The sequence below is a fragment of the Mus pahari genome, chromosome 14 (genome assembly GCF_900095145.1).
Source record: "Mus pahari chromosome 14, PAHARI_EIJ_v1.1, whole genome shotgun sequence".
Lineage (NCBI taxonomy): Eukaryota > Metazoa > Chordata > Mammalia > Rodentia > Muridae > Mus > Mus pahari.
In genome coordinates this window covers 4,012,042-4,030,873 of record NC_034603.1, presented here as the reverse complement: position 1 = coordinate 4,030,873, position 18,832 = coordinate 4,012,042, and the positions used below count along the sequence as shown (strand labels likewise).

The 18,832-nt window shown below is 46.4% G+C and overlaps 1 protein-coding gene across 1 annotated transcript in view; it reads right to left on the bottom strand.

Annotated features, from left to right (window-relative positions):
• The window catches only part of Slit3 (slit guidance ligand 3), a 582,461-nt gene that overhangs the window by 464,536 nt on the left and 99,093 nt on the right, over positions 1 to 18,832 (bottom strand). Inside the window, exon 4 of the mRNA XM_021213834.2 lies at positions 3,527 to 3,598. Within this exon, the coding sequence (XP_021069493.1) occupies positions 3,527 to 3,598 (72 nt within the window). The remainder of the gene's footprint in view (positions 1 to 3,526; positions 3,599 to 18,832) is intronic.

The following is an 18,832-nucleotide window of genomic DNA, read 5'->3' as shown; positions in this document are numbered from 1 at the left end:
TACTCTGCCACTGCCTTTCCAAGAGATACATGTTGTGGTTCGAATGTGAAATCTCCTCCACAGGCAGATTTTTAAGCACAAATTTTAGCTTCAACTGGTGATGCTTTTTCAGGAGCTTGTGGAACCTTAAGGGGCAGAGCTTCTCTAGAGTAAGGGAGTCCCTAGCGTGGGTCAGGAACTGAGGTTTTTAAGGCCTAATCGTCTTTCCTGTCTTCTGTCTACTTCTGAATTGTAGACAGCCAGCAGCCTCTCTCTCCCCTCACCAAACCTTCCTGGTCATGACAGACTGTTTCCCTTTAAACTGTAAGTCAAAATAAAATCTTTCTTCCCTTAAGTTGCTTCTTGTCAGGTAGTCCATCATAGTGACAAGAAAGGTCAACCCACTTAAAAAAAATTCCTTAATTCCTTGAAGTTGGGAGAAGAGGGTGGATCTGGGAGCAGTTAACAGGAAGAGTTGGGGCTGGATGTGATCAAATACTTTAGAGGCATGCATAAAATTCTCAAAGAATTTATAAAAATATCCTCTGGATAAACACTGGATGTGAAGAAGTTTGGCTCTATAAGCAATAATAAGAGCAATGCCCAGAATTGCTGCTGTCTCCCAGGGCGTGCCACAGACCAGTCGGCTGCAGGATCCACAGAGTCTGTCTCCCCAGGGAACTGGGTGACTGTGTCTACTGAGAGGCGGAGTTCTGTTCCAGCAGAGCCAATGGCATATGTATACACACCCATGATTGCACATTTATTGATTTTCTAATTTGTACCCTGCTTATTTCCAAAAAGCCCTGGAGTGGCTGACAAAATAAGACAAAGACATAATGGAGTCATTAAGAAAAATCAAAGATCAAGCCCAAAGAGAAAAAGCAATGGCTGATTATCGCTCCAACCTGGGTTAATACAGTTGCTTCGAATATATATAGCATATAATTTAGCTCTCAGCCTCTAGCAGTCACTCAGAATGTGTCAGGATCAGGCACAGGGGGGAGCTAAGTATCCTTCGCATCTTCTGCTGTGTCCTCAGAACAAAAGGCTAGGTTATCACAGACAACCAAAGAAAGCGTACTGGATGGATGGGTGGATGGATGGATGGATGGATGGATGGATGGATGGATGGACAGTGAACAAAAGACTCAAACTTTCTGACATCACTGTCTGAATCCTTTGGCCGCTACCATTTGTGTACCCACCTACTCAGTTAGCCATCATTGTCTGAGAACCCATCTGTGCCAGGCTTTGTGCCTGGCCAAAGACCTGCAGAAGGATGATCACCAAATGAGTTGACATTGCTCATGCCTTCGCAGCTGCAGCTCTCTGTCTTGAGGCGGAAGCTTGGTATGAGCTTATCTCAATGCTCGCTGCAATTAGAATTCCCCCCTACTCCTGAAGCTGAGCTTGTAAAGACAAAAGCTACAGAGGGAGTTAGAGTTATTATGGCCCTTCCACCTTCTAGTGCTCTCAAGCCCAGAATGCATACTTTACGCTATTCTCTCACTCTGGGTCTTCACAGTTCTCCTGACAGGCTGGGAGAAGGGAGGCGAGGCTACTGTCTACTGATGGAGACAGTTAGGCACAGAAAGGAAAGAGACTTTCCAAACTCTGTTAGAAAGGGGCAATGAGAACATAGCCCAGTGCTTTCCACCTCCTGGGCCCTACAGCTAGCATCCCAGACACTGGTTAACAACACCCGAAACCTCTCTGTCTGCCTCGGGACTTCTGGCACAAACTGGGCATTGCCTGGTGGTTTTAGGGAGACTGTCTGTGACTAGGAAAGCAACCCAGCTGACACCTAAAGCAGTCCAGTCTTCAGCTCGCAGTTCCACACCATCAAAGCCACCAACAGCTGCAGCCCCCAGAGTCTGCTCCCATCCGAATCTGATGTTGAAATGAGCAGCGTATGCCTGCAGTACTTGGTAAAGGTGGGATGACAGGGGGCAATGAAGTCCTGGGGCAAGGGGGACACACGGCTACTTGAGGAGCACTGGATGAGTGCCTGCTAGGTCCTCCTCTGTGAGACATCCAGATTGGATGTTCTAGGAAAGAAACCTCTCCACTGAGCATGTACGGACTTCTCTGGACAGCATTTCGAACACATAAAATACAACATTTTACAGTATTTCTGTTCTATTAAGAACGTCAAGTGTAAGAAATGACTGAAGTACAGAGGGAATTGTGGATAGCTATTTAGATACAAACATCTCTCTAAGCGGCTGAGAATTTAGTTATCCATTAGAGTCTGGGGATTAAAGGCCGCAAGGATACCTAGCAATGCACACAGGAAGGAGGATGTTAAAAACCAGGGTGGTCTTTGGAGGATCCATGGCTCATGGAGTTCTGTTAGGCAACCAGGCTGCACATTTCCTCCAGTCATGGGCCCATCCAGATGGATGCAGATTGGAGGACATTTCCATTCTTACTTTTAGCAAAGTCAGCTAACTAAGTGTATAAGAAACCAAAGACAGAGGCCATCCACTGCAAGAAGAGACAAAGTACGCATGTGCCCTGCAGAAAGCAAACGGGACTACTGCTCTACTGAACACCACACAGCCCAAACCCATGTTCTTGCCCTTTGAAAACACACTTACATGCATAGTGCGTGCGTGCGTACGTGTGTGTGTGTGTGTGTGTGTGTGTGTGTGTGTGTTTATACATATGCACATACATAAATATGTATTCCTAGTTCAGGGCTTAAGTGCACACAGTCACATGTGTTTCCTATTTTCCAGTTTATTCCAGTCTGCATGCACTGTTTGATTGCATAAGTAGGCATTAAACCCAGCCATGGGGAAGGAGACTGGAGGCTGTAACATGGGAGCCTCCTCAGTGATGCTAGTGTCTTCTCAGCAAGGCTATGAATCTCCCTGCTTGTCAGACACTGTGCTGTTCCATTCAGAGGACCCTTGGGCAGCACAGTTCACCTGTCATCCATTGCTGGAGGGATTTCAAGTTCACTGTCAATAAGTAGCCCTTGCAGAGATCATCCATAACCCACAAGTCACAGTCTCTACCACAGTCTGTACCTCTGGCTCCCAAGCTCGTAGGCTGTCACTGTGAATAGATACCCAGAAGTACGGCCACCCCAACTTTTCTGGAAAATAATGTGAAAATCAACTTTTTTCTTTTCATTTTTTTCTCATCAAACCATAGACCTGGACACCCAGAGTTTCTGAACTGTCAATAGCAAGAAGCGAGCAGTGGGTAACAAGGCAGTGGGCTTCGTCCAGACTGATGCTAAGAACATACACAGGCAGCTCCCGATGAATATGATCTCTCTAGAGGGACATTTCATGTAGTAAGTCTAGGCCCGAGTTGCCTCCCACTTTCTAAGGGGAAAAACCATCCATAACCGCACACTGCTAGTTTTCACTGGTCAATAAAGCCACCCAGCTCTGACAGCCAGAACAAGAAGTCAGACTTTGCCCCCCAGGCACCATTTGGCATAAATGCTATACACGGTAACAGCCACAATGTCCATGAGACCAAAGCCAAGCAAGATACAAGGTAAAGAATACGAATGAATGCTACTCACAGTCTGGTGAGCTTCGGGGTGCTCTGGAAAAGTAGCTCTGGAAGGACCTGGAGCTTGTTCTTGTTCAGACGTCTGGTGAGGAAAGGATGAATGAAAAGGATGTCAAAGGATGACAAGTGTGTAAAGTGTACACATAGACATTGCTTTGATCAGTCAGTCCATCCCCAGCTATTAAGAGACATTCTAGATCTTTTAGCATGGCATTCTCAACACACAGAAGGCACATAGACCATTATTATAATAGAGTTTATAGTCAGGCTGGAAATAGCAATGCCTATCTGTCAAACCTAGCCCACTGGCTGTGTCTCCTCTCCTTGGTCACAAGTCTGGGACCGACATCACTCATTGGTGACAACTTTCTTTCCCATGGACTCCAGATAACACTTTTGGGCTTTTCACAGCATAAATTAAATATCAGAGAAAATGTTCCAAGTCTTAAATAATGGCGGGGATCAGAGCAGATGGCAGTTGCCATAGGAACAGAAAAGAGGGCAAGTCAGATCATTATGGGTTGAAGGATCCAAAAACCAATCTCTGTCATGGGGGCTCTTGGGAGCACAGCAGGGCTGTATCATGACATTCATGGGTCCTTGGCCCTTTGGCTTTTATGGGATGCTTTGTCCATGAGAAATTTTCTCATGTCATATCTGTGCAAGTACAAAAATAAGTACACTATAAATCTATTGGAAGTATTCATTTCAACCTAAAAGTTTACTTTCTTCTGAGCTAAAAACAATTAAGACATATTTCTGGGATGTGGTAGTGTGGTGGGTTTTTCTCCCTGCAGCTAATAGGGAATCTGGTCCCAAATAGATGTCCAAACTCGGCACAAAGGATGGCTTGCAGGAAAACTTGGTCCTGTAGAGATACAGCTAGGTAGCTGCCAACAGAGCTGTTATGGTCTGAATCTGCAATATACTGAAAAGACTCATGCTTGGTTCTCCAGTGTTGGCACTATTTGGAGATTCTGTGCACCTTTTAGTGGTGGGGTCTAGCTGACAGAAATATATCATTAGGAAAGGGCCTTTGAAGGTGCCAATATTCTTTGGCCTTCTGGTCTACCATGGTACCAGCTACCAAGCTTTCATCACACATTCTGTCCCCCACCAAGTGAGGTTCTCCTCCTTGACTTTCCTGACAAGATACCCACTATCTCCTCCCATTCTATAGACAAAATCTTTGGTGGAAGCAGGGACTCAAAGGAGATCAGAAAGGACAGAGAAGCATTACGATGTCTCCTAAGGAACGCCCTTCACAGAGCATGCAACTTAGCCCTGACAAAGTCTGTGCCACGTGGGGTGGGTCCAGGGATGCTGCTGAGGAAGCTTCTGATCAGAGGGAGGAAGGAACAGAAAGGCTGGGAAACGCTCCAACCCGCTGCCTGCCTCTACGGTGGTCTGACTCCAATACTTGAGATCTTATTTCTAATTGTTAAAAAGGATGGTGAAATCATACAACATGAAATTGGCTGTTCTGTCAGTTTCTAAGCACACAGTTCGGAGGTATGGGGCACAGTAGTGTGGGATGTATTCTCCTGGCTGTATGACTAATCTCCAGGGTACTTTTGTCTCACACAATTATACTATCCATTTAACAACTCCCTGATTCTCCCTTCTAACATCCCGGGTAGACACCATTCTACATTCATTATCCATTAGTTGCTTTCTGCTTAAATTTAAAAAAAAAAATCACTTTTGGCATCTTGTTTGCATACTCTTATCATGAAGTTGGAGGACTCAAGGCAGAGGAAACCAGTCCCCTGCTTAGAGCAGCTCCTATGTGTTCGGTGATAAGCCTCTTCATAGCATGCAGAAGTCACTAGTCCCACTGAAGGCATGATGTTAGGACTGAGGCTCATCAGTGCTGGCTTTATGCTTGGCTGGATTCTTCTCTCACTGTAGAGCTAAGGACAAGTTACTAAACCCCTAGACCCCCCGTTTTCCAAATGTAAACGACTCTACTCCTCTGGTTCCAGGAAGAACTGGCCTAGAACATGTGGAATACTGAATGTCACATGAAGGCCCTCATGACAATGATGCTAGCTATGGCTGCTCCCAACCTCTGCTCTGCATACCAAGTGCTGTGCTTCCTGCGGCCCTCGCAGTCTCTCCAAGTAGAGCTTAAGGCTGGGTTGTTATTGTCCTCTTGCCTCTTACATAATAGATTCAAAGCCAAGGATCCAGGCCAGATTGAGGCCACATCATCTCTCAGGGGTGCTGTAGCAGGATCTGGTCATAGTTAGCTTCAGGTCCTGAATCAAGACACTCAGAACCTTCACAGAATAAAAGTACACGAGCCCATTCCCATTCTACAATTATTCTGCTTCTTCTCATCTACAGTTGCAAACTCTTCTACCCTCTCCAGACAATGATCTGCCCTGAGTACACTGTCTTTCCTGAAAAGGACTCTTTTGGGGGTCCTCTGGGCAAGAACTGAGTCCCTCTTTGGTTCTGTCTGGAACCACCCTTGTCATCGCAATTGCATAAAGTCTGGTAAGAATTCAGTTCAGACACCCAACTCTCGGTCTAGGCAAAACCCCTAGAGTCTAGCCCACTGCCTCTTACAGTGGTGGACAGAGTATTTAGTGTGCTAAAAGCCCTAGACTAGCAGCTAAAAATAAAGCCAGCCTGGCTCTGAGGCTCCCGGAAGGGAAGGAATAGTTTTCATTTCTTTGCCGGTATTTATGGCTGGACAAAAATAAAAACACAACCAAATTTAGCCAATTGTGCTTTGCCGGCTGCTTCTCAACCCCTGAATGAGGATTCTTGGCGGCCAGGCTGGGCTCTGATCCAGTAGCCCCAGGGCCTTTCCATCGTTGACTGGTTGGTTCATGTGCCAATTCTCCATATCAGAAGCTTAATGTTGTATTTCTAGATCACTCTAAGACTTATTCTTCTTTCCTTGGTGAAACAATTGGACAAGGGTCTTCTGCTTGTGCTCCCTGTGGGAGCACGTGGTTTGAAAGTCAAACTTCAAGCAAGGAGGCCAGTTACCGAGTTACTGAGTGTGGGGCAGAGAGAAGCAAGCTGTTCTCTTGAGAGGTGCAGGTGGTGGCTGTTGGCCTTGATGCTTTGATGCCACCTGCTTTGATGTGACTCTGGCACTGGAGGTGGCCATCTCTAGCTACTGTTCGAGTTAGAATGAACAGTGGGCTGAATGTAGAGCCGAGGGGACCTGGGTGAGGCCAGCACAGATAAGGTCAACAGGAGGCAAACCAGGCCAGGCTAGGAGAGGGCCCATGCATGTGCCCTCTTTTCTTCTATGAGCAGATTCACCTCTGAGCATTGCTCTGGATCAAGGCCCAAAGCCTACTGGTTGCTGAGCTGCCCTCATAGTTTTTCAACTTCAACTGCGAAGCTTTAAGAAACACAGCTTGTCTTTGTAAAGGGGTTGTTGAAGACCATCTTGCATTTAGCTATGCATGCAACATACGTTCAGAAGCTTTGACCACTGTTGAACTGAACCATTTCAGTGACCCACAGACCGATCGGTGTATCTATCCATCAGACTCTCCTTCCACCCTCCCATCTCTCCAGTTCTTTTTAAATAAAAGTCTGAATGAAAAGACGAATGAGATGCAATCTCTTCTTTAAGACCATGTGTGGTGGAAGAAGACAGATGTGAAGTATAAATTAACACCATGATCTTGTAAGCAGAGGTGTGGCAGGGACATGGAGGAGGGGCAGCTAGGTAGTCCTAGTGAGACAGTGTCCCAAAGAGAGCCTGAGATGCAGTTGGAAGGATGACTGGGACGCTTTAGAAGCCACGCCCTAGGCGACGGCAGAGTCTACGGCCATGTTGGGGTCAGTCTTGTACTGCTTTTGTGAGGAAGTTGGGAAGTCTTTATGTAAAATAGGCAACAGAAAGAGTATCATCAAGAAAGCGGTCATCTGGTTAGGATCTGAAGAAGTCCTCTCTGGTGGCAGTAGAGGACCACCTGTAGAGCAGTCCTCTCTGACTTGGAAGGGGGCGACACAGAAATTAAGGAGGACAGTGAAGATGGCTCTAGAGTTATGAGTGTGGGCTTCATTAGTAATAATTGAGCGTCAAGGCAGAGACAGGTACCAGGCGTAACGGGGAGTTTTGTGAGTGAATGCCTGTATGGGATGAGGGGCTGGCAGCGATGAAGGGAGTAAAAGTGGCCCTCTGAGCTCAAGCTTGGGTAATGCATCAGTCAAAATCACTGCCCATCAGTGAGCGAGCAGAAGAGCAAAGGGAGGAGAGGGGCACAGAAAGGGAGTGGGCTACTGTTCAGAGCTTCTGTAGCCCTGAGATCTCCCCAATGCATCTCATCCACTAAAGACACAAGCCCACCTCCGTTTGAAACACTTTGCGCACATTCAATTCATAGACATGCCTAGAGGCCAATACTCTTACCCTCCCTGAAAAAAGATACAGTGGTTGAAGAAGGATCAGCCACTTACCATAGCAAAACAGCCAACCTAATGATGTGGGACCAAAGCCAGATGCCTGATACTAACCCTGTAGCTAATGCGGCAGTAAGGCCCTTCATGATACTTCAATGCTTAATATATAAGTCTCATCTTCCCAGATTGGGAAACATGGCTAACGTACTCTGCGTCCTAAAGACAGACATCACAGCACCAGGCTCACAAGGGACCTTTATGAAGGACATGTTCAGTTGAGGCATAAACCAAACGTCAAGAGTGGCCACTTGTGGGGGTCCGGAGAAGCAGATGCTTCCCTGGCCAGGCATGGTGAGCACCACGGGTGAAGAAAAGGCTCCCAGAGCCCCAGCTCCCAGACTCAGCTGTGCAAGGTATGACGGGGGACAGGCTCATCAATTCACCTCACTGGGGAAAGAACTGTGCCGGGGACCTCTAGGACCACCCACACACCAGCAGGCCCCTTTCTTTACATACAGAGTTGTGGAATGTCCAGGTGTCCTGGGCTAGACCCTGGAGGGAGCAGGCAGTGTGTGTTGACCCGAAAAGGTCACCAGGGCTGCTTGGGTTAGTCACATTCAGCCTGTGTTTATTCTCCGTCTGCTGATACTTCAGAAACTCCCTCCTATCGACACAGAAAGCATCAATGCGACTTTGTTCTCCGAGACAGATGCTCCCAGTGGAGAGATGGGGAGGATGCCAGCCTTACGTGACAGCAAAGGACCATCACCCACCCCCTCGCCCCCCAAATTCACAGACCTCGCTGTGAGTGGTAAGATAAAACTTGGGGGAGATCAGATTAGCGATGACTTCCATCAGCTGCCTGCCACCGCATAGATGACTTGACACCTGTCAAACACAGCAAACCCAGTCTACTCTCCTGCTACACGCAGGACGTAAACTGCCCTTATCGGATGGATTCGGTAAGCAGCCTGACTTCCGATAGGTTATGGTTTCTGCCACTTGCAATCAGGTGCAAGCCTACATTTGAAGTCTGATAGTCTGTTGGCCAACAGCCTGTCTGCACGGGGTCACTTCAGTTGAGTGACTGTTTTTCTTTGCTTTTGGGGCTCATTTTTTAATGGTGGTGGCAGTAGACAGCTTAGGTGACGGACGAAGGATCTTCCTTATAATAGCAACTATGAACCAATTCAAAATTGACTTCCCTCCTTTAGAAGTAACTTAACTAAACACTGGCATCCAGAGTTTTCAGCATGTGCTCAATGACATTTCGGTTGGCTTCTGCCAAATTTTAAGATTAGTTATTTTTAGTTTGCAACTCCCAAGTAACCTAAGAGCAATTAGAAATCCTTGTTTTAGAGATTTCTGTAGAAAAATTAACTCTGTTGTAGACTGAATTCCCTGCCCCTGAGCAGTCTTTCCGACATTGAAATTGTTTATGAGAACTTAAAAAAAGATCTTAAAAGAGATTATTTTAAGAATACAATTATTATGTAATAGCAAACCATGTCTCCAGCAGGATACCTGAGAGGGCTGAATGGTTTAGCTTCTGCAAACAGCTTTGCAGAGCCTCTCCAGGGCTCAGTAAACGGTAGCAGTTACAGCTACTGTTATTATCATTAAGAGCTCAAAGATACGGATTGATTTTCCCATCACAGACGACTGTATCGGTCAGCAAGGCAGTAACAAATGAGCTCCACAGTCTCCCTGGGCTAACATTTAGCACTCTGCACTCACAAGAACGCCTTTCCCCTTCTATGATGCCACAGGGGAAAACATGGTCACCACAATTGCCATGTCAAGAGAGGGAAGAAGGTAGGAGTGGGGGTGGGGGGAGGGAGTGAAGGCAGGAGGGACCATGGCAGTGACTCACAAAACTGCTGCTGCCATCCTACTGGCCTTAACTAGTTACATGACCCAAAGGAAGCTGGGAACATACTGGAAACCTTGGATAGCCAGTAGGACTCTTCCTAATAACCAACAGTGCTTTGTCTTTTTCCTTTGCTGTCTCATCCATTCTTACCTTCCTGTTTCTTTTCTCTTTTTAATGTTAACACAGCGTGCTTACTACACACTGATATATGCTAGATAGATACTTTATATAGATGTTTCTTTCAGTCTTTTGAGCAACTCTTAATGTAGACAGTGAGGCACAAGAGAGCTTAGGTAGAAGCCCATACTTTACACATGAGGCTTAAACACTGGGCTCTTGGACCCTCTGTCATACTGCTGTCATGACTCTGCTGCTTGGGTCACAGGAGGCTCCTCGATGACCCTCAAAGGGAACCAATAACAAGACAAATCTGCCTGTGCTAGAACTGGAGAAACTGAGTCAGAGAGCAGAGTAAGAAACTGACCCTGGCCATGCCTGTTTTGCTCCCATGTTTCAGAAGGTGCCGAGGGTCTCTCAGGCTGGAGCATCTTTTAGGAAACTGTATCCTTGTTTCTCTCAGACCTGATGAGTTTTCCATTCAGAACAGCCCCGTGTGTTCTCAGCTCTTACCGGCAGTTTTGGGTACCCGAGTGGGTGTCCTGTGTTAAGGTCTGAAGAACTATGGGGCTCTCTTGAGATCTTTCCTTACACAAATTAACTTAAAGAGAAAATAAGTGCCACCCCCCATAACCCCCTTGGACTTTCCTGCACCTCATATTGGACCAATTTTCCTCCAATTTCACGGCTGTTAGAGAAATGCTGAGCACATCAATGGCTGCAGACTACTTGCCTCTGACCGTAGCCCCTGCTGCTGCCACGTGCTCAACTATCACTGCATCCTAAAGACTTGGATTTGGGGAGGAAAAGAGGAGTGTGGTTCCCATCTACATAGTTGCACCAGAGACCTCTGGGCTCTCAGAGAATGAGACGGCCACCAGGAAACTTTGGCTATAGCATTGCTGCCTCTCAGGTCTAAGTCGCCTTTGTTCAGAACAATGCAGATGTGAAACAGAGGCTGGAATCAGCAGGCTGCTTTATAAATGACCAAGTAGTGAGCACCGTGGGAGAAGGATCAGTGGGTAAAATGTTTGCTGCACAAGCATAGAGACCTGAATTCTGTTCCCCAGTCCCCATGTAACAAGCCAAGCACAGTGGCACATGCCTGTGACCCTTCACTGGGGCTACAGAGATGAGCAGATCTTAGGGACTTACTAGTCAGCCAGTGTAACTGAAGAGCATGCTAGATGGAAAGACCCTGTCCCGGAACAATGAAACCGACAGCTTGACAGTGGTGGTACACACTTCTAATGCCAAGGGCAGAGGCAGGTGGACCACTGAGTTTAAGGCCAGCCTGACACAGAATGAGTTCCAGGATGCTACACAGAAAAACTCTGTCTCAAAAACACCAAACAACTATCCAACCAACAAAACAAAACAAAACACACTGTGCACACACACATACACACACACACACACACCACATACATCTACACCTGCACCACATACACATATGCACACACATTTCTAAAGAAAGAGAACTAAAGAGTGGGCTCCCTGGAGGCCCTATGTGGAATTCCCTGGAAACTCCACATGTGGAATTCTGTCAGTAGTTAAAGGCTCAGACTCCAGAAAACCATAGGAAAGAACACACATACATTATTATGAAAACACACACATGCATCATCATCACAGCAGGAAGCATGGCAGCATGCAGGCAGACATGGTGCTGGAGAAGAAGCTGAGAGTTCTGCATCTTGATCTGAAGGCAACCAGGAGAGACTGGCATCTACAGGCAGCTAGGGGAAGCTCTCTTCTGTAATGGGTGGGACCTGAGCATAGGAAGAGAACTCCAAAGCCCACCCTCATGGTCCTCCAACAAGGCCACACCCCCTAACAGTACCACTCCCTATCAGTCAGGCGTATTCAAACCACCATACACACAGACACGCACGCACAGGCACACACACAGAGTCAGGGAGATCAAGTCTAGGCAGTCATTTCACTTTCTCATGGCCCTCAGATCTTCCCAGTGACTTCTGTATCCCTCATCTCGTCGTGGGGCCAAACACTCTTCAGCTCCCTGGGCTCAGGCATGCTCTCTGAATCCACTCTGAGAAACTACCAAGGTGCAGCTTGTCCTGGCTCACAGTGCTGCACAGGCCACTCCTCTCAGTGTAGGATGCTCTTTGTCCTGCTCCTAGGGTGGCAGCTGTGGAGATAACAAGTGGCCAAGTCCATGAAATTACCTAAAGATGGAGGAAGACGAGATACACCTATGGAGAGGAGGCGAGGCATAAGGAGATACTTTGGAATTTCTTGTACCCGACATGGGGAAGATGGTGAGGAGAGGAGGGTGGAGGGCAGGTGGCAGAGTCAAATGAGCTAAGTTGCATCTGCCTGTTTGTCTACATAGAGATGCTACATAGATAACCACGGATGCCGATCTGGGTTTGTATCAAGTGGTGTTAAAGGTCACGAATGTGGATTAGGTCTTCGTGGTAGTGGATGGTAAGAAGGTTGGAGTCTGGACATTCCTCAGACTGAATGACGAGGAATGCCAGTGTGGTAGGAGGAAAACAAGCAGAGCTGTGGGGACAAAGGAGGAAGGACAGAAGGGGGAGACCCAGAGATGGAGAGCAGAGTACTGATCTTAGCAGTAAGATGCTCACCGGAGATGTGAGATCAAAGCTTGGTCCAGAGATGGGCATGCACGATTAGCTGGGATGGTTCAAGAAAAGGGGAGAAGAAAATAAAGAAATAGCACCAAGACATTTTCTGTATGGGAAATGAAGAATGGTTGTGAAGAGGTGATAGAGGCAAGACGGGAGTTCTGCTGCTTTAAGTTGTTGTTGTTGTTGTTGTTGTTGTTGTTTTATGGTGAAAGCTGTGACACATTCACATGTGAATAAGAATGACCCAGAAGATGGTAAGCTGATGACATAGAAGATGCAGGAACTTTTTTTTTTTTTAGGTGCTTGACACACATAAAGAATACCGATGTCACCTATCACAGAGAAGGAACACAACTTTGAAAAGCCCGAAAGTGCTAGAGATTGTGGTACAATACTGCCCAAGCGCCCGTGCACTGGCTTTTCCTCTCCTCACTGTGAAAACCCTCAGGACTCTGCCAACCAAGGTCCCAGAGAGGCACAATCACCAGGTGGCTAAAACACTTGACTGCATGCTGGCGACACCACAGTGAGAGACTGGCAATGAGGCTCTGCCTTTTGAGCTGTGTAGCTAGGTGAGGTAAAGAGGAAACATCTGAAGAGAGATGGTGGTGTCAGGCTCCTGTACCGCTTAATCCTCAGGGAGAGGATTCTAAACACCACAGTCAGTGATGCAGAAGAGAAAAGGCGTAACATTCAAGTGTGTGTGTGTGTGTGTGTGTGTGTGTGTATACTTCTGTGTGTGGCTGTGTCAGTGTCTCTGTTTGTGTCTGTGTCAGTGTCTGTGTGTATGTGTGTCTGTGTTTGTGTGAGTGTATGTGTGTGTCTCTGTGAGTATATGTGTGTCTGTGTGAGTGTATATATGTCTGTGTTTGTGTGAGTATATGTGTGTATCTGTGAGTGTGTGTGTGTGTGTGTGTGTGTGTGTACACTGTGGACATGGAAGGGAGACCAAGAATTCCTTGGACCTTAGCACTGATCCGCAGAGGCTTGTTCTGTTGAGACATTAAGCATGCCACGAACAGCCTGTGGTTAATGTCAAGTCATTTCTACTAGAGAGTAGGAAGAAAACACTTTGGGCAGTTATGAGGATGTTTTTTTCCTACTTAAAAATCCCTCAAACAAAGCAAGAAAGCTGGTTTTACACATGATGACATGTATGTGGGCCACCACAGATTCCAAATTCTCTCTGGGTTACCCTAGACCCTTTCTTGGAGCCTCAAACCCCTTCAACCCACACAGGTAGGAAACTGACAGATGTAAATTGAAAGAGAAATGCTACAGTTGGCTAATGTCAGAGAGGCCAGGCGCAACTCAGCACAAAATTTCTCCAAGTGCACTGCTTCCAATGCTCCTGTTTGAACCCACTGGCCTTTTCTTTTTGTTCTGAGTAAGTTCAAAGTAAGAAGAGGGGGGTGCTGGGTAAAGTCCTGACAGCCAAAGATTCCAACCCTCCTAGCTTGTGAATGACAAACTCCTCCTTCATTTCTGTTCTAAACACTCTCGCCGCAGAAGATCTGTTAATTATGGTGTAAGGCTCTGTGTTTAGCCAGGCATTTAGAAAGATATCTACAAACCTAGCAACAGGGAAAAATAAAGATCTTAAGCCCTCTAAGGCACGAGCCCAAGAATGCAAAGTAATTATCTGTGACCAAATCTCATCTATAACTAATTAGAGTTTTACTTTCTCGCAGCGTTTCCTCCTTGGTCCATGTCCAAGAAGAATTTTTCTTATTATTTTATTCCTAGAAAAGGGAAATACCTGAATATTATTAGAAATATTGGATGGGAAGGGAACTGGGCAAGAAGAGAAAGGGGGACTTTTCTGATTGTATTATTACTTGGATGCAATCGGGCCTTCCTTAGATTACTCCCCCTTCTGAGTGTTTTTCCAGCATGGGATGGACTTCTCAACCCCTGGCTATTGCATTTGAACAGTCTGAGAGCCCTGTTCACCCCGCTCACCACACTCACCCCACTCACCCCCACCTCTGGTGAGCAGTTTCACATCCCAACCATGACTTCAAGTTCCCATCCAAATTTGTTGGCGTCCCAAACTGAATCCCAGATGTTCACTTAGCGAGAAAAAAATGAATGGCCCAAGCTGTGGCTGCACCAGTGATCCTCATAAACAGATTCCAGGTGTGTTGGCCTCAGGACCACTGTCTCTCCGGTTCTCTTTTACACACACACACACACACACACACACACACACACACACACACCCCACCACCACCACCACCACCACCACCACCACCACCACCACCACCACCACCACCAAAGTCAATGCTGTCAAGAAAAGAACCCAGCACCATCTCCATCTCCAGATGTAAATCTGGTGTACAATGGGCACAGCTGGCTGCCTCACTTAAATGACATATTTTCAGTTTATAGACAGAAGTAAAGGGCTCTCAAGGCATGCATACATATACATATACATATACATATGCATATACATATACATATACATATACGGATACATATACGGATACGGATACGGATACGGATACGGATACGGATACGGATACAGATACACACTTTCAGTGTTGTCTAACCTTATTCACTGGTTACCTTAGCTGCCTCTTGTGTTTTCCATTCTCTATCATGTGAATGTCCTTGGCCCTCCAAATTCACATGCTGAAATCCTAACCTCCAAATGGGAGGTTATCAGAAAGAGAGGTCTCTTGACAGATGGTTCTCCATGATGGTGGAGTGCTCGTGAATGGCATTTGTGACCTTATGAAAACAGACCGCAAGCACTACCTGCCCTTCCACTTTTAAGGACACAGCTGGATGTCACCGTCTATGAACAGAGAGCAGCATGTCCTTGCCAGTCAACTAATCTGCTGCCTATCCTTCAGAATGATGAGAAAGAACTTTCTCTTGTTTGTAAGTCACTTAAGACCATGGCATTGTGTTGCAATGGTCCACACGGACTAAGACACTGTGCAACTCACTTTACTGAAAGTTTATCAAGCTCCAAATTTTCATCTCTCAAACAGTGCAGGAAGTAAAAGAGGGTGATGGCAAAACCTATACTCCCATTGAAGCAGCAAATCTCAAATCATTCAACTGCATATTGAATATGAAGTCGTGTTGATTGGAAGCCTACTCAGTGTCATGCTCCGAGACAGCAAATCCAGCAATATGGCTTTCTAAAGGGGCTTGCAGCTTGATTAGGCAGGCAAATAGATCTGCTGAAGATGGAGAGCACATGTGATATGTGCTAAGAAGGAGATCCGGAGAGCTGGGACAAGGAAGTTACACTGCCATGTCCAATCTGTGGCACACAGGACCCATCAGCCCAAGCTAGGTATGGATGTGACCCAGTAATGGAGGTGACAACTTCGTATTGTCCAAAAGGTGTGGGCACTCCTGCTTATTGCTAGGCATTTTCTCTCCCTCAGTGATGCAGATATAGGCCAGATTAGAGCAGATTAAAAGTAGGTAAAGGCAAGTTTATTAAGAGGCAGCTCTCGGGTAGGTTCACTGATCCCACAGCGAAGTCACACATCCAGGCTAGACCAAGGGGGTTTTACAGAGCTTAGGCAAGGAGTGATGATGTGCGAGCTAGGAGCTGAGATGGTTCTTAGACATGTCAAAATCTGAGTCCCTGGGTGGACACTCACCACGGGGCTGCCAGAGCATAGGGGTGAAGAGTGATGACATGGTAGCTCGGAGTTTTCTCCAAGTGGGTGGGGGAGTTTTTTTCTGTGTGGGTGGAGCTGGGGGAAGGGGGGCAGATGAAGTTTCCCAACTTGGGCAGGGGATGAGCAGGGGTTCCAGGGGTTGCAGCCTAACACGTATGACTCCACAGAGGAGGAATATCTGACTAACATCTAGAAAGGAAAGGAGGAATGAACCAAGGAATAGAGGACGGAGGTGTGTAGAAGCATGAGGTCAGAAACATCAAGAGGTAATGCTCTAGAAACAACACCCTTGTTCTATGGGAGGGAAAGATGGAGGGTGTTCATGGGCTGGAGGAAGAGGAGTTTGGAGTACTTGTAACTCTGAATGGTATGATCAAGAAATATGAATTACAAGTCAAGTTATAAAATCAGGCAATGGCTTGTACTGTAAAAGTAAAGAAAGATGGAGGGGCTAACAGGAGGTGAAGGGACATAAGAAGAAGCCAATCGTTGAAGGACAGGAAAAGGAAAAAGGGTAGGGCCTTCCAGGCTCAGAGGATGATGGGGAGCAAGCTATAGTCAAATGATGCTGATGATTATGCACACAGTAAAGGCCTGGCATGCTCTAGAGAGACCAGGAATGTGATGGCCAACTTTGATTGCTAACTTGACTTCATCTGGTATCAATTAAAACCCGAGGAGCTAGATTTGCCTTTGAATGCTCTTCACTGGATCATCTGAGATGGCAGGACTCATCCTAAATCTAGACCACACCTCCCAGTAGTCCACATAAAAGGACATAGAACGAGGAATTTTTGCTTTTTGCCTGCTTGCGCTCACTCTTAAAGGCATCTATCCTGTTGCCTGACTGTTGTAGAAATTTTTAGTTGAAATCCAGGGTTTCTACTCTGCCTTTGATCATTCAGTCACCAGATTAAACACACACACACACACACACACACACACACACACACACAAACTTTATTATTTACAACAAGCCTTAAACAGCACAAAAGCTGGGCAGATATCTATCCTCTATGTTATGAGAATCTACTTTCCTATCCATACCCCTGCCTTATTACTCACTATGTTTCATCTGGGCTGCTATTAACTCCAATTAGCCAGCCCTCAGGACCATGTTTTCTTCACCCAAATCTTGATCCAAATATGAGGGAAAAGGACACATACTTCATAAGCCGCTGAGGCTTGGGGGATGCTTGGGGGATGCTTGGGTAGAAGGAAGAGCTGACCAGTCTCACTACGGGAGAGAAAGGGGATGTAGAGGTGATAGCTGCCTTAGGACTTTCTCTTCTATTCTTATCTCCTCCATCCCATTTCCCACTAATTGCTACAGCAACTGTCCCCAAGTCACATCATTACTTTGTTCCAAATCCCCAATGACTCTCAGTTCACTCAGAATAAGGATCAAAATTCTTACCAAGCATCTCGACGTGTTCTTGCCATCTCCCAACCCAGATTCCTCCACAGTTCATCTCATCATGCCCACATCTTCTCATAAGACATGCCTCTTTGTATCCACCTCTGGGTATCTTTCCTACATTCTCTTCCAGGCCAACAACAATCCTTCTTGTGTTATAATAGGTGACATCTTTATATCATTCAGAAATCTGTTCAAATTCCCCTTTCTCCCAGAAACCTTCCTTTCCTACCCATTGCAGCTACAGATCCAGCCTTGCACCCTCTGACCTACTCCCCTGCTTCACTGGCTTCTCTCTCTCTCTCTCTCTCTCTCTCTCTCTCTCTCTCTCTCTCACACACACACACACACACACACACATACACACACAGTAAAATAAAATTAAGTGAACAAGAACTAATGCAAAACATGAAGAACAGATGAAGGCCTTGTCAAGCCAGTGTCAAGAGAACTAAGTCATGGACATAGAATCTGCCATGTACCACTTGGAGCAACTGAGTCAAGTCATCAATTCTGTCTCCTCATCACTTAAAAGGAAAAAGCACAAACACCTAGCAAGTGCCAACATGCTGAACCTCCTTCAAAAGGGAGAAGACAAAAGTATGTGGTTTGCTCCCCAGTCATGTTGGAGACAGTGGTACCCAATGACTGGGCACAAGGAAGATGCTCCAGAAGGCAGTGGTTGTAAAAGGCCACTGAAGAGCCTGAAAGGGGTTAGGAGTATGAAGTAATAGAGAGTCTAGGAACCTCAAAGGAGGAAGTGGGAACAGCCTGGCTGGAAAGGGGTTCATGACATCACAGAGTAGCAATGGAGTCCAATAGGGGAAGGGAGCCAATTTCTATAGAAGGGATGGAGTGGGAATAAGACGCCAACTTATCACCCAATATTTAATACGGAGTCCCCATGGTATTAAAGTTGTGGAATGAGGGACATGTGCGGCCAGAGCTTTTCCTTTTGGATATCCTACCCCACATCCAGATGGACATGGTCACTTCCTCCATCTTGAATCTGTTCTTCCATGTCTGCAGACGGCTCTACTCTGTTCTGTGTTATTCCCATGCGCCCCATTGACAGGTGCTTGGCGGTCAGCCTCTTGCCATGTCTTGAAACCATGCCTTTCTCCTCATTCTGCTGCCATGCCTGGTCCTGGCTGCTTCTGCATTGTGCAAATGAGCTCCTTGGTCTCCTCGCTTCTGGTCCCACTCCCGAGCCTCTCCCTCAGTTTGTAAAGTTATACTTCCAATTGTAGACAGCTCCCTGAAATTTAAA